We start from the raw sequence: 24,390 nt of genomic DNA on the forward strand, positions 1-24,390 counted from the left end.
CGGGCTCACAGCATGAATCCAGACTTTACTCCAATGATCCAAAGAAAACCAGAGCCTCCAGGGCAAATGGTTCTGAGATGATCCAGAGAACACAGGTGACAAAACAGTGTCTTCTAGAAGTGAGGTTTTGCTTCTTGATCCCCCTAGCCCTCCCTTGACCTTGTCAATGTAACAGTGAGGGTGATGTCCCCAGAGAAATAATCGGGGTGGGTTATCATCGCTGACCCCTCTCTAGGAGCAGCACAAAGGGATGGGGACATGTAAGAAGCCTCTGTCATATTTGTGCTGTATGCCTCAGGATGACCTACCCCGGGGTGCACTCCATCTCCGTCCCCCTTGTCCCACCCATCACTGCTGGATGGGGTACAGACACAAGAGCACATCTGTACTAGGGCCATAGGGGTCATTCCCACAAAGCAATTTTTTGTTAAAAATTGAAGGGGATCTCCTCTTCCCTACCCCTACATCCTTGCCTCCCCTCTCTGCTGCCAAAAAAAGAATTCTTTCAGATTAAGTTAAATTTACAAAGCAGAAATTCTTGATTCAACTTGTAGGGATCTTGGCCAAGACACAGCTTGCTCAGCATGATTTTCAGGACACTGCTGGCCCATTCTTCCTCCTTGTCTCCTCTCAGGATTTAGGAGGTTCAGGAGGGGCCTGAGGCCAGGTGGGCTTCCCACCATCCCAGACCCTGTGTCTGGTTCTCCTGCTAGGTATGGGCAGCCTGCAAGAAGGAGAGGTGCTTTTTCGGGCTTGTGTTGTAGGTGTGGGATGTGAGGGACAGAAGGGCAGAAACAGCAACCTGTGCATAGCCATTGTGTTTTATTAGATCTGGTGCACTTCTGATTTTACAAAATATATAGAAGAGCCAAAAAATGCAAAGCAGCCAGTTGGTGTTCTGACAGGAAAAAGGGCCCCCTCGGGGGGTGGGGGATGCCTCGTGTCAGATTCTGGCTGACTGTTGGGAGCTGAATGGGGCAAGCAGGTGTACCGAGGGGTAGCAGCATGGCAGGAGTGCTGATGACCAAGTATGACCCAGGTCCCTTGGTCCCGCCTTTCAGGTGTGTCCTCTGGGTGGACTCACAGGGAACTGAGGAGGAACTGGGTGAAGGGGTGGGGCTGCGCCCAGGATCCTGGAAAATTCTAACCAATATCCCCACACCGCATTCAGACGCAAAGCCTGCCTCCTTCTTCCCCAGCCATCTAAGGGGAGAGGGAAAGGACTTTGACTCAGGCACCTCCCTGATTCACTCCATCCATCCAAAGCGAGAGGACGGGGCGCACGAGAACCTGGGCTTTCACCATCAGGGCAACTGATGAACAGGCAGGGTGGGCTGCAGGTCCAGTAGGTGTCAGCAAGGACATCTCCCACGCTCTTTCTTTCCCCCCTGCCACCCCAACACCCACACAGACAGGAAGGTGGGAGAGGAGAGAATACCAGGGATGTGCCAGAGAGCTGGATTCCAGGCTCTCCTAGGAGACTAAGGAGAGAATGGAAAACTTCTGCAGTGTTTCCAAGAAGATAAGGTCTTCAAAAAGTCCAGAAATTCATATTCTGATGGCTGGGGATAGAAGACCTGTGGCACTCTGAACTGCAGCTGGCCATGCAGGAGAGCTCACCATCTTCCCAGGCTTTTCTGGTTTCTCCTTTAGCCACTTCCTAGGACCTAACAGCTCAAGGCCAAGATTTCCCTCAGTCCTGTCTATATTCTTCACACCACTCCTCAACTCCGCTAGGACTCTCAGGCTAGTGCGAGAGCCAGCTAGTGGAGAACAGAAGATACTCTCTGAGCAAGGAATTTCAGGGGAACCATTAATGGAATTGGTGGGGGGAAGCACCATAGCAGGAGACATTCTGGCTAGTGTCAGTTTCTAGTGAGGGTGGGAGGGGCACCCTAAGAGCTGGGTGTCAGGCAGGAGGGGGTGAAAGCCATTGGGAGTTGGGAACACCCCCTAGAAGCCATCTGCCCACTGTGTGGCCCCCTCCACTCAGGGATCTGGACTAGTTGATCCTCAGGCTCTCGGCTGCCCACAGATTCCAAGGAAGGGCAGGCGAGGATGCGGCCAGAGCTGGGAAGAGAAGGGGCGGTCTGCCTAGACTAGGGTTGGAGGATGGTCCCCGGGCCAACCGAGGCCCTCTCCTGGGCAGCTAGATGACATTATCAAACAGCTGCATGGACCTCATGATGTTCTCATCCTGTGGTCACGGGGTAGGGGAGGCAGGGTGGAGAGAGAAAGGGAGAGAAAGAGCTTGTCAGAGCCAGGGAGACGGGGAGGCAGAGGTGGGGATAGAGGAGGCCCTCCAGGTAGTATGCCTCTCCCAGGTGTGGAGGAACAGGCTTGGGGTGCCGAGGAATGTGTGTGAGCAGTACTCTGTCCAAGGGATCTTCGTCGTATATCACTGAACCAGGCCCTGAGTCTAGACCAGGGAAACCAAGAGGGCGTAGGGCCTGTACCTTTTGACAAGACTCTATGAACTCCTCAATGGTCACCACTCCATCCTTGTTTCTGTCCATCTTCTGCACGAAGGGGGTCCAGCAAGGAGAACAAGAACGGTGACAAGAGGGAAGCAGGCAGAGGGTGGGTCAGATCCCCTGTGGCTTCTAGGCCTCCCAGCCTTCCCCACAGCCTGCCCAGGTCCCGGCACCTGGAAGAAGCTCTCCACGTGCTCCCTTGGGGCCTCCTCACGGAGCGCAGGGTACGTGTACTTGCCCATCATGTCGTAGATGGACTTCATGATGTCAAGCATTTCCTGTTGGGCCAAGAGAAAAGTGGATCCCCCTCAGAGGCTCTGGGCTGCAAGCCAAGAGGCCTGCAGCCCAGGACAGCTTCTGCCCTTCCTGGTGACACATCTGTGGTGTGCATTCCCTTCCAATGGCCCTTGGGCCCCCCACCCCTGGCCCTGCGGGTGGCCCTGCACCTCCTTCGTGATACAGCCATCCTTGTTGAGGTCATACAGGTTGAAGGCCCAGTTCAGCCTGTCATCTACGCTGCCCCGGAGAATCACCGACAGACCAGCCACGAAGTCCTGAGAAGCAGGCAGAGGGAGAAAAGCTGGGTCTAGCGGAGCCCTTCACACAGCCTGAGCTCTTGGATGGGCCTGGGAGCCCCCACATCCCACTCACCTCAAAACTGACCGAGCCGTCATGGTTGGTGTCAAAGGCATTGAAGAGGAAAGTGGCATAGGTGCTAGAGTCTGCAGAGGCGGTACGTAGTCAGTTGGCTGGGGGGCCTTCTGGCCTCTCTGCAGGGTACCCCCTTCCCCTCTCTCAGCTGCTTGCTTCCCTTACCTCCTTGGGGAAAGAACTGGGAGTAAATCTGCTTGAAGTTCTCCTCATTGACAATTCCGCTGGGACACTCCTGTGGGGGTGGGGGGACCAATCTGAGGGCACAGGTAAACCTCCTGTTACCCTGCGCCCTTCCTCAGGGGAATTTTTCAGGAGGGTTCACTGGCTAGGAGGTAAGATCTCCCCAGTGCACACATAAAACACAATGAACCCAGCCGCGGGCCTCCTCCCGCCTGCCCACCCTCGCAGCCACTGGCTGCGAGTCTCGATTAGGCCTCATTCCACTCTGTCCTGCCACGCTTCCATTTCCACTTCCACTCACGTTCTTGAAGCCCCGGTACAGGACCTGCAGCTCCTTGCGCGTGAACTTCGTTTGCTCTTGCAGTTGCTCCAGACCCTCAGGCCGGTGACACACGGTGGACAGTTCAAACTCATCCTCCACGCTGTCTGCGGGGAGCAGTGTGGAGGGGGGAGGGGTGGACGGACAGCCGTGCCTCAGGCTCGGCCCCTGTGCCCTCCCCTTGCAAATCGCCTCCCTCCCTGTCTCATCTCCGATGTGCCAGAAACCAGCCTGCCGGCTCCCCGAACCCTGATCCGAGGACAAGGAGGCCAGGAGAGAAGTCGCTGGTCAGCTACAAGGGTCTGTCCCTTGCCCGGCCCCGGCCCCGCCCACCGGCCCCGCCCGAGCCATGCCCCGCCCAGCTCCGGGCAAGCCCCGCCCCCAGGCAAGTGCCCCTCCCCCCGTCCGTCCGTCACCTGGGTCCAGCGGGCGGGGTCTGTGGGGGCGGAGGGAGGCTGGGGCGGCTAATGCTGAAGGGAGCGAACTGTCACCAAGAAAGCGGAGACCCGAGCACCGCAACACTCCCCCCGCCCGCACACGCATACGAAACGGACACCACGCACTCCTGCTTGCGGGACTCATGCCCTCCCTTTTTCCGAATCTCCCGAGGAATTCCAACCAACGACTCGCCGGACTGCGAGAGCCGAGAGCCCCACGAACCCTGGCGTCTGCAGGAAGGCGGGCTCCGACCTCTCCGCCTGCATCCCGCTTGTTGGGGAGTGCGCCACAGAGAGCGCCGGGTCCGAGACAGACCCCGGGACGGAACAGAGTCGCAGACTACCCCAGCCAAGCCACGCACAGACTCTCACACACTCGCCCACCACGCTGGCTGGCGGCGCCCAAACATCCGGGCGGGTCCTACTTGGTTGTACAGGCCGGGGACGCCCACAGGCTCGCCCTCAAATGACCACGTCCCCACACGCGGCTTCATTGGCGCACAGGTCCAGCGCCGCCCGGGGACCCCACCAGCGCCCATCCGACTCCACGCTGGCCTCGCCTACACACCCACAGATCTGCCCCGGCAAACACACTGGCCACGCCCCGCAGACCACGCCCCGCCCCCGTCCACCCGTGGCCACGCCCCCGCCCACCCTTTGCTGGGCTCGCCCACACACCAGCTGGGCTGCCCCGACACACATGCACTGGTGGCCACGCCCCCACAGCGCCATCCACCCGTGGCCACGCCCCCGCCACCCCGTCCACCCCTGGCCCCTGGCCACGCCCCCGCCCACCTTTTGCCGGGCTCGCCCACACACCAGCGGGGCTGCACCATACACTGGTGGCCACGCCTCCACACGCAGGCCCGCTCCCGCCACTCTGGTCACACCCACAAGGCAGGTCCGGCCATACTTTGGCCACGCCCACACACGAAGGCCCGCCCCCCTAGACTGGCCACGCCCACAGCTCCTGATTCACCCCACCCACCACTTTAGTCACGCCCACACCCGGTCCGGCCCCTTCACACTGTCATTCCCACACGCGCCAGACCCGCTCCACAGCACGCACTCGACCCCGCCCCGGAAGCACAGGAGAGGCACTTGCTTTCACTGACAGAGGGCAGGGCTTGGGGCCCGCAGCAAGGCAGCAGCTTGAGGAACCGCTGCTTCAGCGCTTTTTTAGTGGGCCCTGGAGGGTGGCCTAGGAAAAGAGAAGACCCCAGGAAGGCAGATTAACCTCCGCTGTGCTCTGTGGCTTTCCCTCTCCCCTCCAGTTAAAAACCCACCCCAGCTGGGAGCGAGGCTAGGAAAGGAATAAGGTGGGGAGGGAAGGAATGGTGAGGGGGATATGGAGGTGCAGGTGCGGTGGGAAGGGGGCAGTGATGGGAAGCACGGTGGGTCTCACGGGTATGGGTACTTCGTCTAAAGGGGAGTGGCTAGGCAGCAAGGGGTAGGGGGAGTGGCTAACCCTTGGTTTGGGGTGTGCTGGGCAGCTCAGGGTGAAACCAGGTGAAAGGTTGCTTGGGTAGTAACATCTGTCTCTGACACACACCCCCCACACAGGATGGCAGGGATGTACAGCAACGTACAGAATGAGAAATCACAAACTGATGGATGCCTGTGACAGCAGCTTGATACCAGTAACTCACCTGCTGGTCTAATGAGCATGCTCCAACACACACACACACGCACCACAAATACACACCTGACGTAAGTAAAACACGTTATAAAGATGGAGACCCACAATGACCGGGAACATCAGAGATTGCATCAAGGTGACAGTGCCACATACCATACCCCATTGTGACCAGGTCCTCTCACAGCACCCCAGTATCTGAGGCTGCACCTCCTCCCACCAGGCTTCATTTGTTTTGCATATATCCATATTTCTTTCTCACAACCTCTCATGCCAAGGCACCTGTAATCTTCGTGCCAGGAGAATAGGGTTGCTCAGGAGCTGTTCCGTCCACCCAGACTGTGTGGTCTTTCCTCTGCCCTTCCTGGTTCTTTGAAGGTGAAATGAGTGCAAACATGGAGGCAATTGAGATCTTGGAGACAAAGCCTCCAGTGTACCAGAGGGCTATCTGGTGGCCGGTGATCAGAGCTCCTCCTCCCCTCTCCTACAGCTCTAATTGCACCCGGGAGAGCTCCTGTGTTGTGTCTATGGGTATTACAGCTGCAGCCGCTACAACCATTTCCAGACTCCTGGGACAGAGCCCAGTAGACCTAACCAGGCTGCTAAAGTTGGCCTCAGTTCATTCTTACCTTTAGTTATAGGTTATAGGTGCACCCCAGCTTCCAGCTTCCCCACTCACAGCTTCCTCTCAACCCAGACCCTGAGGTAATTGAAGGAGGTACCACCCTCTTTCTCCCAACACCTTCTCACCTTCTCCCATTCCATCAGGCACTATGGGAGGAGGTGGTGGGCTGGACAGGGGATCAATGTGGCCTGGCCCTTGGCCCAGGGCTCCATTAGCCTGGACTTTGGTTTCCCGAAGCCGGATTGCACTTGAGGCCTCTGAGGGTTGTAGACACCTAGCTGGGGGAGGGGTGGAAATCCTCCTCTCTCTGCTTCCACCACAGGTCCCTGCCTGCTCCTAAGCCTCAGTTTCTTCTAGGGTATTCTGAAGGTGGGAAGAGAAAGGGAATGCCTTTAGCCTGCAGGTCCATGACCGGTCCATCTTCTCACCTAACAGACTAAAGGATGGCAAGTTAGAGCCCAACTGACTTCATCTTTTCCAGATTGGATGGGCACAAACTCAGCTCAGTCTCCCCAGTTCCAACTCCACTATCTAAGCACAAAAATGCAGCAGGTGATGCGGGCAGGGCGTCTAGGAGTTGTCTGCTCTTATTAACTCTGGAACAGGTAATTCATGAACCTTCCTCCTGCCCCCAGCTTCTTCCACATCCTTTCAGTTCTCCTAGGTGTCATCTCTGAAGCCCCGGCCATGGATCTTGCCTGCTGTCCTGTCCCTGGTACCGCTGAGGAGCGGCCTTGCCATGAGCAGCATGGTTCTTGTCTGAAGAGACGGACAATGCCCAAGCTCTCCAGGGAGATGTGCCCCTCTCACCTCCAATAGCGTCCCCGCGCTGACTTTGGAGTGGGATGGGGAACTGGTCTTGGGTCTCAAAATCTAGGACCTGGATCATCTGGGGAGTTTGCAGAGGCAATAGGGGAGACAGGAGGCCTGGAAAGCAGGGTTCCTAAACTGATGCCTACCTCACTCCCCAGCTGGAGTCGAGCTGTAAATGTCCTCCTTGGAGGTTCTCACTGCTGCCCCTCCAGAGCTCACCTTGGTTCCCAAGTCTGGGGTGTGGAGCTGAAATAGCCTGAGGAAGCCTGGGAACAGCCACAGAGCCCCTCCTCTTTGACCACTGTCACAAAGCCCCAGACACTTGCAGTCACATCCCTGTCAGAGTAGTTGGCTCACAGAGGCACACACGGTGTCCTCTGTCGCATGAACACAGGCACACCGTACCCCCATGCACTGCATCCCCCATACACTCTGAAACCTGCACTGGCACGGATGGAGGCTAACAGAGTCCTCAGCTCTAAAAGGACCTCCCCAGAAACTGAGTGTGAGCTCAGGCTCCCTGGAATCTCCCTCTGCCCTCCAGAGCCCCCTTGTATCTCCCAGATCGCTTCACCCCCTCAGTGCCACACTGCACCCATTATCACCTCTCCAGAAGTCCTGTGCTCCAGTCCCTCCTCCCTCACCCCAACCACTGTCTGCCTGAGGGCTCGCTCCCTCCCCACAGTACATCCTTGCTCACTTCCCCAGAGGCCAATCCCATCACTAACCTGTTCCCCCTGACCCCAGGAGCCAGTGCATTCCCCTACCCAGTGCTGCCAGTGGCCCAGACACCTGGGTTACCTTCCAAGGAGACAGGCTCAAAGAGGCCGAACTGTTCCAGGACCTTCACAAACAGACCAAGGACCACGAGCACAGCGACCATCTCCAGCCCTTCCAGGTTCATGGTTGGTCCAGGGCATGGCCCAGCCACTGCTGCCCGGTGGCCTCTCTGCACCTCCCCTCAGCTTCCCAGCCAGAGAAAGATGCCCGCAATCTCCCTCCCTTCTCCCTCCCTCTTCCCCTCTCACTCCGCCTCTGCCCCACCAGCCTCCCAGCCACAGCTGCCGCCTCTTCCTCTCCATGGAGCCACCACAGCCTCTGCACTGGGCAGCACCTCAAGAACCTCTGGCAGGAAGGCTAGGGGACAGGATAGAGGAGGTAGGGAGAAGTGTGTGTGGGGAGGGGACCTGCCTCTGTCCACAGGGCAACTGCCAATGACTGCTGTGTGCAAAGAGAAGGGGCAGAGGGAGGAGCTGTGCTTGGGGAATGGGCAGGCACAGAAGGGCAGGATGGATGCCATGGGGAGTGTGGAGCCCACGTGAGGTGTACCTGTGCAAGTAGGTGTGTTGTATGGGGCAGGAGGCAGGCTGGCACTGGATGTTCCCTGTGAATGTGTTGCTTTCACTGTGAACACGTCTCCTTGTGTGTGTACGCACATGTGCATTTACCTGTAACTCTAGCCTGATGCACTGTCACACAGGTGTGTGCTGGATGTGTAGCCATGCCTTCCCACCTTCATATCACTGGATGCATGTGGTGTGAGTGTGGCAGGATGTCAGAGGATCTCGGAGTGGGTAGGAAGGGTTCTAGCAGGGCTGTGGGCTGGGGGTCTGAGTTGAACCATAGAATTCGGAGTATGGGCCTGAAGATGCGTACCTGCTCCTGCACAGACTCGCCTGAGAAGGTAAGGGGGGAGAAGGTGGCAACCTCTCCTGGAGCAGGAGAACCCCGGCCAGCAAAAATCAATGGCAGTTGCCATGGAGATGGGGAGGTGGGGGGTAGTCTCTTCCCACAGGCCACAGACAGTGACACTGAGGCCCCAGGGAGGGAGGCAAGGTTTATTACCTTCTTGGGAGGGGACTTATTTGTAGCTGCCTTTGGGATTAAGAGAACCCAGCTGCTTCGGAGAGAAGGGGGGACTGTGCTGTTCCCTCTTTCTCGTTGGGACGTCATCTAAGAGTCCTGCCTGCTTCTCAGGAACTTTCACTGAACACACAGGGCAGCCAGGGCGGAGGGAATCAGACCTGTCCCCAGCCCTGAGAGAGCCCCTTCCCCTTCCTAGCCCCCTTTTGCTGCTGCTGGTGGTGTGTGTATGCGTGTGCACACATGCATGTGCGTATGTAGGGGTCAGAAGGGTGTGTGCAGGGGTGTGGAGAGGGTGTGTGTAGAGATGGGGAGGATGTGTATAGGGGTGGGGAGGGTGTGGAGAGCGGTCTGTAAAGCCCGTGAGCACAAGCCAGCCACAGAGTTAACACCATGATCACTGCCTCTTACTGCAGATCCACTGTCATGGCATGTTCACTGTGTGCTCTGACATTTCACACTGCATTTCCATAACACACTGACAAAGGCCAAGCTAACTGTCTCGCCTTATAGGTGGGGCGATGAAGGCAAAAGGAAGCTGGGGAAATCACCAAGAATGGAGCGTCCACTTAACCCAATCTTGGCTCGGAACCTATGCTGTAAGCCACCATGTCACCCTGGCTCCTTTCTTAGGAAATTTGCTCACCAGAAGGCCCAGTCTCGGGGGACTGGCCCAAGAGGGAGCCCTCTCTCCCACCCAGTTCTGGGATGAAAGTAGCCAGACTCCAATGCTGGGGTTGAAGTCCACTGACTTGCAGTTCTGTAGGGCCACCACCTGGGGTCAGCCGTATACCTGGGTACACCAGAAGCTACCCCTTCCCTCTCCCCAAGGCTCCAGATACTCCCGGGAGTTGGGGGAATGGATAGTGCTGGTAGGCTTGGTCTTAGGTTTGTCCCTCACTCAACCATGGGGCTTTCAAGGCTTGCTGGTGGTTTCTCACACCATAGAAGTTACTGTTTAGACAGATGAAACCAACAAGTAGCTCTCTACAACTTTCCCAATCCCACTGCTGGTACTGAATACCCTTGCCCCATGCTTGCCAGTAGATCCCTCTTTTCCAGCCACCATGGCCTCCTCACTGTCCCCCAAACCCATCCCATCATCCCCTCTCTATGCCCTGGCTCCCAGCATGCCTTCTGCTGTGACGCCCCCTCTCTCCACCCCACTTGTGTTCTCCCCAACGGTTCTTGCTGATCCCTTAGAGGTAGCTTTCATGAGTTCATGAACACCAGCCTTCAACCACCTACCAGTTACTGCAGTGCTCACTGGGTTCCATGTTGATCACTCAAAACTCAGCACGTTAGTGTTAGTGTTATTGGTGGGAAGAGTGAAAGGAGGCAGTGTGGCATGGTAGATAACAGCATGGGTTAGGGTACAATACTCTCTGGGTTCCAATCCCAATCCCAGCTTTGCAACTTGCATTGAACTTGGTGAGTTCTTCATTCCTGTGCACCTCGGTCTCCCACCTCATCTGGTTGCTGGGACAAGCAAATGAATGAACACAGAGAAATAATACCTACAAAGCCAGCATTGTGGCATAGTGGGTAAAGCCCCCACTTAAGACCCTCACAATCTATATTAGAAGGCCAATTCCAATCTTAACTACCCTTCCTCTGATCCAGCTTCCTGCTAATATGCTTTGGAATTAGCTGTTGATGGCTCAAGTACTTGAATCCCTACCACTCACATGGGAGACCCAGATGAAATTCATGACTCCTGGCTTCCATGTGGCCCAACCCTGGCCAGCAGGGCCATTCGGGGAATGAACCAGCAGATGAAAGATTTCTGTTATTTTTTCAGATAAAATGGGCCTGGGTAATCACAGAATATGCATTACCATTATTAATAACACAACATTCTCTTTACATTCCTACTGCTCTGAATGATTCACAACACATTTGCTCAAATATTATTCTCCTGGTGGCTTCTTATGACAATCCCAGGAGGCAGGAGAGAACAGTATTGTGTTCATTTCAACAAGGCCCAGAGAGGTGCAAGGGCTTGATCAAAATCATGTGCTTAAGAGGGGCTGCGGCAGAGTCATGAAACCAGCTCTCTCTGGATCACTCCTTAATCCGAAAAAACAGATTCCAATCTGCAAGACAGAAAAGATGGCTAAAAATCTAAACCCCTGCAAGTGGAAGTGGCAGGCTCCAGGCATGCCATGGAATAGGTGAGTTCTGCCACAAAGTTTGGAGCTTCCTGGCTACGAACAGAGCCACACTGAGATAATGAAGGGCTGATTCATTTAAAAATGTTTGTGCTGGGCCGAGAGCGATAGCATAGTGGTTAAAGTCCTCGCCTTGCACGCGCTGGGATCCCATATGGGCACTGGTTCTAATCCCGGCGGCCCTGCCTCCATCCAGCTCCCTGCTTGTGGCCTGGGAAAGCAGTCAAGGACAGCCCAAAGCTTTGGGACCCTGCACCCATGTAGGAGACCAGGAAGAGTCTCCAGGTTCCCGGCTTCGGATTGGCTCAGCTCCAGCCGTTGCGCTCACTTGGGGAGTGAACCATTGGATGGGAGAGCTTCGTCTCTGTCTCTCCTCCTCTCTGTATATCCGCGTTTCCAATAAAAATTAGTAAATCTTTTACAAAAATAGTTTGTGCTGGGCCTGGCACATTAGCCTAGCAGCTAAAGTCCTCACCTTGCATGCGCTGGGATCCCATTTAAGTGCTAGTTCTAATCCCAGCGGCCCTGCTTCCCATCCAGCTTCCCAAAGCCTGGGATCCTGTACCTGCGTGGGAGACCTGGAAGAGGCTCCTGGCTTCGGATCGGCTCGGCTCCGGCTGTTGCAGTCACTTGGGGAATGAATTAGTGGATGGAAGATCTTCCTTTCTGTCTCTCCTCCTCTCGGCAAATCTGACTTTCCAACAAAAATAAATAAATCTTAAAAAAAAAAGTTTGTGCTTACTATGAGATAAGACCTGCTCTAGGGAGATCATCAAATGAGCTATAGTAAAATCTAACTGGCAGGCCGAGGAAAGCATAAGGCAATTATTAAAAAAAAAAAAAAAAAGAAAGAAAAAATAGGATTTATTACTTTGAAAACAAGAGCAAAACAAAAACAAAATAAAAAGGAATAATAATAATAATTAAAAAAAAAAAAAAGAAAGAAAAGCAGAGCAAAAAACAGAGAGGAGAGAAAATTTCCACTTACTGGCTTACTCCTCAAACGGCTGCAACAGCCACAGAAGGGCCAGACCAAACCCAGGAGCCAAGAAACCCAACAAGTCTCCTATGTGGGTGACAGAGGCTCAGGCACCTGGGCTGTCCTCCATTGCTTTCCCAGGTCCGTCAGCAGGAAGCTGGATTGGAAGCAGAGCAGCTGAGAACTGATTCTCTGATGTGGTTACTGGATACAGGATGCCAGTGTTGTAAGTTGAAGCTTAACCTTCTGTGTCCCCATGCCAACTCCCAATTAGGGTAATTTACTGATTTGTTCTTAAAAAAAAAAAAAAAGATTTATTTATTTTCATTGCAAAGTCAGACATACAGAGAGGAGAGACAGACAGGAAGATCTTCCGTCCGATGATTCACTCCCCAAGTAACCGCTACGGCTGGTGCTGTGCCGATCTGAAGCCAGGAGCCTGGAGCTTTTCTCCAGGTCTCCCATGCAGGTGCAGGGTCCCAAGGCTTTGGGTCATCCTCAGCTGCTTTCCCAGGCCACAAGCAGGGAGCTGGATGGGAAGTGGAGCTACCAGGATTAGAACCAGCGCTCATATGGAATCCTGGTGTGTTCAAGGCGAGGACTTTAGCCACTAGGCCACCGTGCTGGGGCCTGGATTTGTTTTTGATGCTTGCCTAAGAGATCAACAGTCCACTTTAACCAAGGGATCAACATTTATCAGTACATTTGGTGTCCCTGGTACTGTACATGTATTCTTTGCCCTCGTAATAAATCTGAGAAAGAGGGTTTAATTTTTCTTTTTCCTTTTTTTGTACTGATGTGGCCAGAGAGGTAGAATATCCAAATGCGTATTGCAGATGCAAGAATGGAGGATTTGATAGTAGTTTCCCCAAGATAGCAGATGACTTGTGGATAAAGAATGACTTTACCCAGAGCCAATGATCTGCCAGCTCTCCCAGGCTGTTCCTCCCATCTGTGTGGCTTGGCAAGGAGTGCTGGGTAACCATGGCTTACTTTAAGTTGGGGAAGATGGATTCAAGTAAGAAAGGCTGAGTGCCCCCAGAACTCTGAATGCCAAGCCAGATATATTGGACTGAACGTCGTACCACAGCAATAACCCTCCACCCCTGTTCTCTGCTGTAGATAGACTTGCAAACCTGCAGCCAGCAGCTTCCTCCTGGACCCTCCTTTTCCTCTCACATCCCTCCAGAGTTCTTAAAGACCTGCCCCAGCCTCCCAGGGACTCAGGCCTTAGGTGGGAGGCAGGGTCTACAGAAGTCAAGGAATGAGCCCTTTCCAGCAAGACCTGGAGGAGACCTGACCTATGCAAATCTGTCCCGCCCCCTCTGCCAGAGCATCCCAGTGCTCCGGGCTCACCACTTTGCCTGCTAGAGTGAAACCCCATGGAAGCCCTTTAGGCAAAACTCAGGGGACACCACCTTGCCCACAGCCCCTCTCACAGGTTCACACTGCCACCACACTGCCTTGTGGGGGTTCTGTCCCTTCTTTGCCCCACTCCCTGCTCTGCCCGTATCACCCCCGCACTCGCACCATTACTCAGCCATGAAAAGCCCAAGTCCCTCAGACCCCTATAATCCCAGTGAGGCCGAACAATGCTGCAGCCCCTGGCTGCATGCAGTGATTAATGACTTCCCTAGACGCTGGCACTATTTTGGGTGCTGGAAGTCACGCCTGAAATGATTGAGAGCTAGCCCTGCCTGCCTCTAGCCATCTGTCACTGGGGACAGGCCCAAGCAAGGGGTTTGGGGACGCATGTTCCCCATGAGACTTTTAAACCCATTTTCAGCACAGCATCATCTCCCTTCCTTCTACACATGCACAGGATAAGGAGAGGCCACAGGTTCCACCAATGCTCCAGGGCATTGGACACAACTGGAGACAGCAAGGAAACTACAGAGCCCAGAATGCCACAGGCAAGGCAGTTTTAGGCCCCAGGAGGGCAGGTGGGAAGTAGATGCTGGGTCCTGTGGGTTTTGCCCAGTGGCCCTAAGAAATTCCAAATGGAGTTACACAAACCTCAGCAGTGCCATAGAATGCCCATAATGCACATTTCATGTGTTCCCACAAATCTCACACCAGGGTCCAGCCCCACAATGGCCACACAGCTCACACAAATGGGGAATCAGGAGCCCCCAGCCCTCAAGCACAGAACACAGAGGACTAGTCTATGCCATGGAATGCCAGGGTCATGCAACCCCCAAAACATGGGGCCTCATAACAGCCAGGTGACAGCCCTCACCCTGTGCCCTACCCCTCCCGGCCTGTCCACCAGACCCGAGCTGAGCTCCCACCTGCCCAGCCCCATCTTGGGGTCCTTTCTTGACCCTGACCTGTCTATCCCCCTGAGACATCCTGATGCCAAATAGTGCCGAATTCAGCAGAGACATTCCTGGCTCTGCCCAGCTTCCTCCTTTCATGGGGAGAGAGGAGCCCTGGCCCTAACTTAAGCCCCCTCCTCCACCAGGGTGGAGCCCTGAGATGTCCCCTCTCCTCTTCACTCTGAAGCGTCCATCTCTAGCCCTTGCTGGGCTTCAGGAGGGGATGGATCTTGCCCTCTGGACCAGGTTCTTGAAGAGCACCTGCTCCTCCACCTGAGGGTGGGGGCTTCCCTTCCTGGTCCCACTTCAGGCACTTCCTCAGGAGTGCCGCCCCTCCCCTCCCTTACTCATACCTGGCGACAGTGACCCAGTCACCAGCTGGTAGAGGGATCGCGCTGCCTGCCCCAAAGGGCTCCGGCACCTGCGGGGGCAGCGGTTCATGGTCGGGCTGGGCGCTCTGTGGCCAAGCTCCGCCCACAAGGCCGGTCACAGAGCTCAGGTCCCCGCCCCGCGGAGTGAGCCTGGAGTGGAAGGACCCGCCCTCCCGCCTCTCCTTTCACAGATGCACAAGGGGGACTCCCCCAGACCCTGACACACTCGCCCCCAAAGTTTCTGGAGCGGTGTGAGGTGGGAGGCGCGGGTGGGGCGTGAGAGGGGAGTGTTGTCTGGGTTTCTGGCGGGAAGCGGGGAACATATGGGATTTGAAAACAGATCTAGAAGGGAAATGGACCTTTTCTATTTATCGCTCCCTTTCCGCCCTTCCACCTTCTGTCGCACCCCTGCAGCCACTTTCCTCCCCGGCTGGTTTTTGTAGCCACGGGGTAAGAGGACAAGGTTGTCATGGCAACTCCCCACACTTCCACAGTTAGGGAACCAATGGGAGAAGGAGCAGGAGGGAGGAGAGAGGGCGGTGAGGGTGTTGGGGTGGCAACGAAGAGGCGGCCGCAGTGGGCCCCCCTGGTAACCTGGCTCCTGATCCGTTTCTCCTGTTGATCCGCGTCCCTTTGTCTCGGGCCCGCAGGCCTTCAGGCTCTGTGTTACACACCAGTGGGCCGCTCCCTTTATTCCCCAAGCAATTCCCCAGGCCCGGAGTCAAGGCTTTCAGGAGCCTCTAATGCCTCCAAACCTCAGGAAAGCCTGCAGGAGAGATGGGGTCCCATTCCTTCAGCTGGGATCCCGTTCTTTCGGGTTTACAATCCTAAACCGAAGGGGCGGGAGTCGTCATCCAACTCCACCAGAATCTTCCCACTTGACTGCGGGCGAGACTGTCCCCAAGTCAGGATCAGCTCCGCATGCGTGGTCGCTCAAAGCCACACGGGGGCGCCGCAGTCCCGAAAACCACGCCGAGCGGGAGCGACCAGGCCACGGGCGAGACCAGCCCCGGACCCGAGCTCAGGCCTGGGCAGCCGGGTCCTGCTTCGCTCCCGTCTTCAGTCTTTTCCCCGTTAGGCTAGGGCAGTCTCTGCTCGCAGCCTTTTCCCACTGTCCCACGCAGCGGCCCTTCTGGGTCAGGCCTACCTGAGGGGTTAACTAGCTGAGGGGAGCGGGTAGAGCTTTTTTTTTTTGCTCTTTCCCGGAAAAATCCTCACAGCTGTTTTGAACTTGGAGTGGCAGTGGGAGAAGGAAGGCAGGCGTGGTGGGGGTGGGGTGGCCCAAGATGTTCTAAGTGTAACTTGGAGCTGCCGTTTCCTCGTCAGCCTTGGTGGACCTGGTGACCACCCCGCCCCCACTTTGGGTCTCACGCCTGAGGGAAAGGCTCCGGAGCCAGGGTGCGCGCTTCAGCACCGTGGACAACGACTCCGCTTTCGGCGTCACCGGTGGGCGCCTTGGGAAAGCGCTCAGCATCCCTACCTGCATCCTGGGGCCCAACGCATCCCGGGCCGCCCAAGACTGTCCTCGCTGGGGGAGGAGACCCTCCCCCTTCCTCCCATCCCCCCCACTCCCACACGTCCTGCTTTTACTTTTCAAGTCCTGCGTGGAAGCTCTCCACAGCGCCGCCGCCTCACCTTCTCTAGTTTTCCCTTGGGCGGTTGTGTGTGAGACAGGCAGGCTGGCTGGTGGGTAAGCTGGCTGGCAGGCAGCCGTATCCCCCATTTTACAGATAAGAAAAGTTACATCCAGAGGGTCTCCAGTTGGTATCTGTTCATTCCTGGCTGACCTGAAGCTCTGCACATTTAGATTACAGGTGCTCCTCTCCCCAGCTCCCTTTCTGATTCAAGTGGGGAAAAGGATGACTTCACTCAAGGAGAGACTCCATTAAGGTAGGAAGTAAACACTGACTAATGTGGTGTTAACAGGGGTCCCAGGGCCCTCCCTGATCTCAGGGGATCCTGAGCTGGGGGAAGAGTCCTGCCTTTGGATGGACTCCTTCTGGGTCTGGCACACCTGGGGCCGGTAGGAATGGCCCTTGCAGGGGTTCTCAGCAAGGCAGTGAGGGCCTGGGGGTCAGATAATGGAGGAGACACTTGGGCTCCAGGCTCCATACATCCCGGCTGAATCACACCTGCATCCCCACACCTGACAGCCTCCTCCTGTCTTCAACCTTAACCTCTTCAGGAAGGACAAAGATCAGGGACCTGGCTCTGTCAGCTGGCAGAGAGGGGGCTTTCTCCTCGGGCTCTGTTGAAGTTCTTATGCAGGCTGCACAAAGAGAGGCACCCACAAGGGGAAATGCAAACAGTGACGCAGTCACCCACACAAACAGGTCTGCCCACCAGACCCAGGGGTAAGCCCAGGCTCTAAGAGCAGGGCCTCACAGGCCTTCCCAATGTGGCAACAAGAGGGTACCTACGCAGCAGGGTGGTTCAGAAGGCCATATGGTGTGTCCCAGACCTAGGACTGCTGTTTCTGGCTGTGAAAGGGGAGGCAAGAAGGAGGCTGTGTCTGCCTTCCTGGGGGTCTAGGCAAAGTTCTGGAAAGACTGTGAGGGGTGAGGAAGCTTTCCCCTTCAGAACAATCTAAGTCATTTGTTTTGGGTGGGGGAGGAGGTCTGAGCTCAATACTAAACAAAAGCTCTTCTGTTGCCCACATCTGGGACTCTGGCTGGCTGGCTGGGCACCAGGGCTTGTGGGGTCCACATGGGCTATCAGTGGAGAACTTGGGGAAGCAGAGGGGAGTACCAAAGAGTTCCACTTGCCAGGAAGCCAGAGGCAGCCAGGACAGGAAACATCAGGGACATTCACCAAGCCCCCCCCCCCCCACCGCAAGCACTGTCATGGGAAAGTACACACTCAGCATTGCACACTCCTAGAACATTCTCACACACAACATGATCCAAGCTATCTCTCTCAATGCTCACCCCATGAGGCTCTCCGAGTTTCACAAAGTGACACACAAAGTGAAGCCCTGGACCATCTCAGGAACTGCACACCTGCTTCAGACAGAACCATACTCCAGGCTCATAGCTCACATGCCATTGAGACACATGGTCAGAACTACTTTGTGGGCTCCACTAGCTGACAAGACACACAGCCACCCTGCCACACAATCACACTGGTCCTGGCTGTCACCAAGCCCAGGGCACTTGGCACCCAGCTGTGGAGGCGCACACAGAGACACACACAAGAATGACAGGTGCTCACGAACGTAACACCTCCCACTCAAGACACTCTCCCATCCCTGTGTCACACACACCCACACCTGCTGCCTCCTTACACCTGCCCTACCTGCACCTCCCCCACATCCCTCTGGTGACCCAAAGGTTTGAACCCATGTCTTGCTTCCCATACAGCGGAAGGGAGTGGGGACTGCCTGGGGACGGGGAAGAGGGTGGATAGGGGCCAGGTCAGGGTTAGGAAGGTAGAAGGGTCCGGGGCATCTACCCTCTCTCCTGTGACTCCCACGCCATTGACTTACCAGTGAGCTGGTCGTAGGAGCCGTCCAGGTCTCTGGAATCCGACAAACTCTCCTTGCGGCCCTGGCCCCGCATGGCCCCCGGCGCCCCCCTCCCGTCTGGGTCGTGGGAGGGGGCGCCGGGTGGCCGGGATAGCGCGCTCACACGGCGCCCCCTGGTGGCGTAGCGTGGGGTAGGGGCTGGGAGTCTGGGAGAGTTGGGGTTGGGGTCGGGGTGCGGGCCTGTTCAGGAGGCCCTGGGACAGAAGCAGGAGGCTTAGGCAGCAGGTGAGCGCAGAGCCGGAGGCACAGCTGAGCTGAGTGCGGAGCCAGAGCTGAGCCGCCTCTCCTCCGCCCCCTCCTCGCGGCTGTCACCGCCGCCTCCCCCCTTTGGCGCTGCCGGGATTGGCTCCCCCTACCCCCGCCCCCCACCCTCTGCAGCTCGGGGGAGGCACTCGGTGACTGGGTGAACTGGAAAGTGCGAGAGGGAGAGTAGCTCTTCGGCAGTACTATCTCCTATCTCCCACGGGGCTAGGCGGAAAGGGAGCGTGCTCAGGAGGGGGGGCGTCGCAGTAAGGACCCCTGGAAAGAAACCCCGCCCCCTTCCCCCACCCTGTGGAGGCACGGCGCCCAGGGTGCCTCAGGCAGCCCCGGTTCTTGTGTTTCTCCACATGGCATCTGCCTGTGTGGTCGCTGCCACTTCCCCTGCCGAGGCCGGCTGGAGATGCAAAACCGCTAGGCGCACAATTTTCTCCCCTCCTAGGTTTCAGAAGGCCCCTGTGAGTGGGCCCGTTCCCTCTTAGGTGTCTTCTTCCGGTTCTAACACGCCACACTAGGCCAGGTGAGAAGACGCAGAAATGAGGAGTGGCCTCAGGCCAGTGTCTCCAGACTCTCTGGCTTTCCCCCAGCCCCTTTCAACTTTTCTGCCCTGTTCTCTCTGCGGCCAGTCCTGTCCTGTATTCCCAGCTTCCTAGAAACAGGCTGGAAAAGCAACCGAGGTTTGGGATCCTGACTAGGGACAGGGTGGGAAAGAAACACCCCAGCTGAGGCCCTCTGCTTAGGGGCAGCTCTCTCCCAAGGCAGGGTTGGCACAGGCCTGGGCTCCCTGGGGCTCTCATGCTGGCTTTTCCCAGGATGCTTTATGGGCTCATGGCTGAGGAGCCCCATTCTGGGCAGCAGTAAAGGGGTGTGTGGGGGGTGGAGGAGTGGCCTGTAAAGCCAAAAGCTTCAGCTAAAGTGCCCCCAGCATGTTTAATCTCTTCCACTGGACTTCATTTCCAGTCAATTGATTCAATCAACCCAGCCGGGACTGTGGCAGGAGCTGCAGCCGAAGAGAGAGAGACTAACAGCAGTGAAGGAAGACACTGGCTCTGCCCAAGCACCAGGCAGTCCTGGCATAGAGGCAGGGGGCACTGGCAGAGCATGGGAACCCTTCTGAGGGTGATTTCCAGGACACAGATTGCTGTTTGGAAACTGGAAAAGGTGTGTGTGAGCTAAAGTTAAGAGAGGTCTTGTGGAGGACGGGGATGCCTAAGCCCTTGACTTGTCCTCATTTTATATAGGAAAGACAGCAGAGATTTGGCAGCAGACAGGCTGGCTGGCCCGAACACCACCCAGTAGGGAGACAAAGGGACCTGCCACCTCCCTCCTCTGACCTAGAGGGCAAAGGAAGCTACCTTACACCTCCCTTAATCCAAAAATCCTCTACAAGAGCCAGGAGACTCAGAGGAGAACCTGTAGGGACAGGCAGGGGTCTTCAGCCAGATGGGACTAACACCTAGAGATGATCATACCTCTGTCTTTGATAAATGAGTCTGGGCAACAGAGATTAAGGGGGATAGGGGTAAACATTAAAAAAGACTGTCCCACACAAATCAATTTTTAATAACTTTGACTTGCTACTGGCCCCAGATGCCATTGCTCTGGGGTTTACCACTGTGGAAAACACTACATGCCCCAAACCGAGCCATCCATCTAGCAGTCACGGGGGAGCCAACCCACGATCTCTCAGGAACCTACTTCCCACATGACAGCCTGTAGCTGCGTCCTCCGGAATCAGCATGTAACTGCTCAGTACTGAACTCCACAATTCCCATGGAGAGCAAGGATGCAAAGAGATCCAAGGCTTAACTGGGCAGCAGCTGGGAAGTCCTAGACATGCTGCCTGCCACCGTGAGGGCTTTAGAAAAAGTTCTAGGAAGGGAGAGTCTTGCAGCAGCAGGCACAGGGTAGGGAAGGCCTACAGAGGTCCCATGGATGCTTTCCAAGAGAAGAGAAACCACAGGCCAACTTATGAGAGGTTGGACCTGCTCGTGGCTCCACTCAGCTGTGGGTACACAGGATGAGGGTCCCCCATAGGATGCTCACTGGGCTTCTTTCAGAGGGCACCCTGCCTCTAGCAGGTGCTGTTCCTCCCAAGCACCAGACCACAACAGGAACAAACTCCTCCCTAGAGGAAATTCTCAGGCAGGCTGGATGTAAACAACAGCAGGGAAAGGGGGTGGAGAGGTGGAGGGGAGAGCAGCAGAGGCTGTAGCTCCCAGTGGAGGGGGTGGCAGGGGAGGAGGAGGGGCTGTGGTGAAGGGAACTAGCCAAGTAGGCACCTTGAGGGCTCCAGAAAACCTGTCAATGTTTATTTCACACACACTCTAAAGACAGTCTAAACCAGCTTAAAAACGAGGCGCCAAGGTTGTGAGCCTATTGTGCTGATGAGTCAACGGACTAAAGGCAGGGGGAAGCTAACTGCCGGTGCCAAAACTAAAACTCAGAAGGCGGTGGCTGGCTAGCTGAAACCTCCAGTTTCCCAGGAGTCAACTCTGAATTTAGAAGAGAAAAGAAGGTGTCCCATTCCTATTCTACCCTAGGCCTGAACTAAGGATCCTAATGACTGCACAGAGTAGGGCAGGGGGACAGATTTCAAACCCAGCTCAGCCTAGGGCCCAGATGAGACAGACTGTGGGCTCCAGCTGTACCTCAGTCAATCTGCTCTCAGAAGTTGAAGAAAGCAAGTAACCTTTAGAGTGCTGGCATTAGTCTGAGGCCTGCCCAGCTCCAGAACATCAGTAAGCAGCCACAACTTGAATCCCAACTGGAAATGTGAGAGGATGTCCAGGAAGCTCTTCCTGGAAATCCCTGCATTCTTGGAGGCCTCTCCCTTGCCCACCCATTCCTCCCCGAATAAGATATGCCCAGGCTTGTTCCTCCTGGCTCCCGAGGTCCAAGCTCCACTGCAGCGTGGCTTTCACCAAGAGGACTTGGCACCCGTGTTTCTCTCCAGCCGTGGAGGCAGCCCCCTTCTCCCTTTGCTCCCCTCAACCCCGGGGGAGGAGGCCTCATGGGGAAGGGCAATCAGCGGCTGCTCAGGTTGGTGAGGTCTCAGGAGATAGTGGAGAATTCCTTGAGCAGGACTTCCTGGCTGAGTGTGTGGAAGGCCAGGTTTCTCCGGACGTTGGTGCTAATGGATCGAACCTGGCAAAGGAAGAGAGCCAGTTACAAATGGCAGAAGGCAGCAATGGGAAAACAGGGCCCAGAAGGTGAACCGACAGATGCTCCCTTGGGGCATTCTAGCTATATATACATGCGGATAAGCAAATGGCTCCATGAGAGTGGGAAGCAAAGAGGAGCTGCAGACGAGGATGTCCAGTGGATCCGAGAAAAGTCAGCTGAGCTTGGGGGGGGGGGGCGGGAGGAGGGCTGGCCTTGACCCTGTCTCCATCTCACTGTTCTGATAGAGGCTGAGAAGCTAACCTCCTCACTCTTGTTTGAATTTCTCTGCTTTTCCAGCCTGGAAGGAGCACTGAGAGATGCAGCCGTCATCTGGTGCAGATGGCAGGGGCAAGGCGAAGGAGGCCTTCGACCACGAGGAGTCCTAGCTTGGCAGCAGCACTTAAGTCGCTTCCTTTCCTGTACATGTTTTCTCCTTTTTTTTTTAATTTTCTTTCTTTCTAAAGATAATTTTTCAAAAAAAATATTTTTACTGAAAAGGCAGATTTACAGAGAGAAGGAGATACAGAAAGAAGGATCTTCTATCTTCTGGTTTATTCCCCAAGTGGCCACAACAACCACAGCTGAGTCAATCCTAACCCAGGAGCCAGGAACTTCTTCCAGGTCTCCCACTTGGGTGCAGGGTCCCAAGGACCTGTGCCATCCTCCACTGATTTCCAAAGCCACAAGCAGGAAGCTGGATCAGGAAGCGGAGCAACCAGGACATGAACTGGTGCCTATATGGGATGGTGGTGCTTGCAGGAGGAAGATTAGTTAACTGAGCCATTACGCCAGCCCTACTTTTTTTTTTTAAAGACTTATTTATTTGCAAGTTAGAATTCTAGAGAGTGAGTAAGAGAGATCTCCCATCCAGTGGTTTAGTTCCCAGATGGCGACAACAGTCAGAGCTGGGTCAGTCCAAAGGCAGAAGCCAGGAGCTTCTTCAAGTTTCCCACATAGGTGAAGGAAGCCAAAGCACTTGGGTCATCCTTCCCTATGGTATCAGACACATTACCAGGGAGTTGGATTGCAAGTGGAACAGCCAGGACTCTAATTGGTGCAAAAATGGGATGCTGGGACTATAGGCAGAGGCCTTACCCACTGTGCCACAGAGCTGGCCTGGATTTATTTTCAATGTATTTGAATGGTGGAGAGAGAAAAAGAGATATCTTTTATCTGCTGATTTATTTCCCAAATGCCTGCAATAACCAGTGTAGCCTACGTCAAAGTCAGGAGCATGAAGCTCTATCTAGGTCTCCCACATGGGTGGTAGAAACCCACACACCTGAGCCATTACAACTGCTTCCCATGGTGCACATTAACAGAATTCTGGATTGGAAACAGAGGAACCAGACATATCCCAAGCGGGCCAGGACTCAAACCAGGGTGTCCCAAGTGGTGACTTAATTGCTGCACTAAATCCTTGGCCCAGCATCAAGATTTCTTAACTCCTGGTTTAGTGTCCTTTCCATACCAAGTAGGCCTGCTGACTTGAGAGGCAAGTCCTATGTGCAGCCTTGCTGTATCTTGCCACTCTGTTTGCACTCCTCCTATTCACACACCCAGAACCTTGCAAAAGTATTGCCTGTGTTGGCAGTGGGGGAAGAAGAGTGACCTGTCCAGGAGGGATCAGAGGACTAAACTCCCTAACGCTAATGGAGTTCCAGGAAGAACCAGCAGATTCTGCCAGGAGCTCCAGCCAAGGGAACAATGTAAGAGACACAGGGCTGGGAAGAGGGCAAGCACGTGTGTCTGGCCAGGATCTCAAAGTCCTGGGGGCTTTCGCTCAGCTTCTGCTCAGCTGAAGGAGCCTTAATGAAGTCATCAGGTAGGAAACAGAAGAAAGGTCAGTATGGAAAACAGCAGGGAAGTCAAGTTCATTAGCTCCAAACTGGACCAGAATCTTGTTGCTCCCTGAGTCTAAGGAACAAATGTTAAGTAGAACTTGGTAAGGCAGAGCTAAGTGCCACAGAGTTGAGGCATAGCATCATTGATTGCCTCCTTCACAATCCTCCTCATCTCCCAATACCTATTTTCTTAGTTAACTGTTCCCTTTGGTAACACCCCCCGCCCCACCTTTCATCATTGTCAAGACTTGCCAACTGGGGCCAGCATTGTGGCATTGCATGTAAAGCTGTTGCCTGCAATACCAGCATTCATACAGGTGCCAGTTCATGTTACTGCTATTCCATTTCTGATCCAGCTCCCTGGGAAAAAGCAGCAGCAGATGAGCCCCTGACATCCACGTGAAAGATCTAGAAGAGGCTCCTCGCTCTTGGCTTTGGCCTGGCCCAGCGCTGGCTGCTGCAGATCAGGAGTGAAACCAGAGGATAGAAAATCTATCTTTCACTTCAACTTTGAAGACAAATATTTTTATAAATATAAAAAAAAGAAAGAAAAAGAGCTGCCTATTATCCCATCAAAATGCTGCACTATGCTATGTCCTCCTCACAGTAGTGTTTTTCTTGCTCCAAACTTACTCCAAGCCTGTCTTTTTCCCCTGAAACTTTGAGAAATATGTCAAGGTCCCAGGTAGGCTGTGGTTAGCACAAGACATAATCTAAAATCCAACACCGTTTCCCTCATTTTGGTATAGAGAATTAAAAA

The 24,390-nt window shown here is 55.0% G+C and overlaps 2 protein-coding genes across 8 annotated transcripts in view; both read right to left on the reverse strand.

Moving 5' to 3' along the window:
* Positions 1 to 735: 735 nt before the first annotated feature.
* Positions 736 to 18,412, reverse strand: KCNIP2 (potassium voltage-gated channel interacting protein 2). 7 transcript variants are annotated; one of them, XM_004579924.2, is made up of 10 exons: positions 18,325 to 18,412; positions 5,170 to 5,265; positions 4,044 to 4,148; positions 3,610 to 3,734; positions 3,291 to 3,360; positions 3,126 to 3,196; positions 2,921 to 3,028; positions 2,648 to 2,752; positions 2,457 to 2,519; positions 1,854 to 2,197 (listed from the first exon to the last, which is right to left on the reverse strand). In XM_004579924.2, the coding sequence occupies exons 1-10, from the start codon at positions 18,395 to 18,397 to the stop codon at positions 2,150 to 2,152; spliced, it is 864 nt and encodes a 287-aa protein (XP_004579981.1). In that variant the 5' UTR covers positions 18,398 to 18,412; the 3' UTR covers positions 1,854 to 2,149. The 7 variants fall into 7 exon arrangements, with proteins under 7 accessions (XP_058527827.1, XP_004579981.1, XP_004579984.1 ...); XM_058671844.1 differs by lacking the exons at positions 1,854 to 2,197; positions 5,170 to 5,265; positions 18,325 to 18,412 and adding an exon at positions 736 to 1,203 and having other exon boundaries at positions 4,044 to 4,524; XM_004579927.4 differs by lacking the exons at positions 4,044 to 4,148; positions 5,170 to 5,265; positions 18,325 to 18,412 and adding an exon at positions 14,823 to 14,948.
* Positions 18,413 to 20,912: 2,500 nt separating this feature from the next.
* Positions 20,913 to 24,390, reverse strand: part of ARMH3 (armadillo like helical domain containing 3) — a 184,813-nt gene continuing 181,335 nt past the window's right edge. The window contains exon 27 of the mRNA XM_058671845.1: positions 20,913 to 21,768. Within this exon, the coding sequence (XP_058527828.1) occupies positions 21,676 to 21,768 (93 nt within the window). The 3' untranslated portion in view covers positions 20,913 to 21,675. The remainder of the gene's footprint in view (positions 21,769 to 24,390) is intronic.

This window comes from Ochotona princeps, chromosome 13 (assembly GCF_030435755.1).
Source record: "Ochotona princeps isolate mOchPri1 chromosome 13, mOchPri1.hap1, whole genome shotgun sequence".
Taxonomy (NCBI): Eukaryota; Metazoa; Chordata; class Mammalia; order Lagomorpha; family Ochotonidae; genus Ochotona; species Ochotona princeps.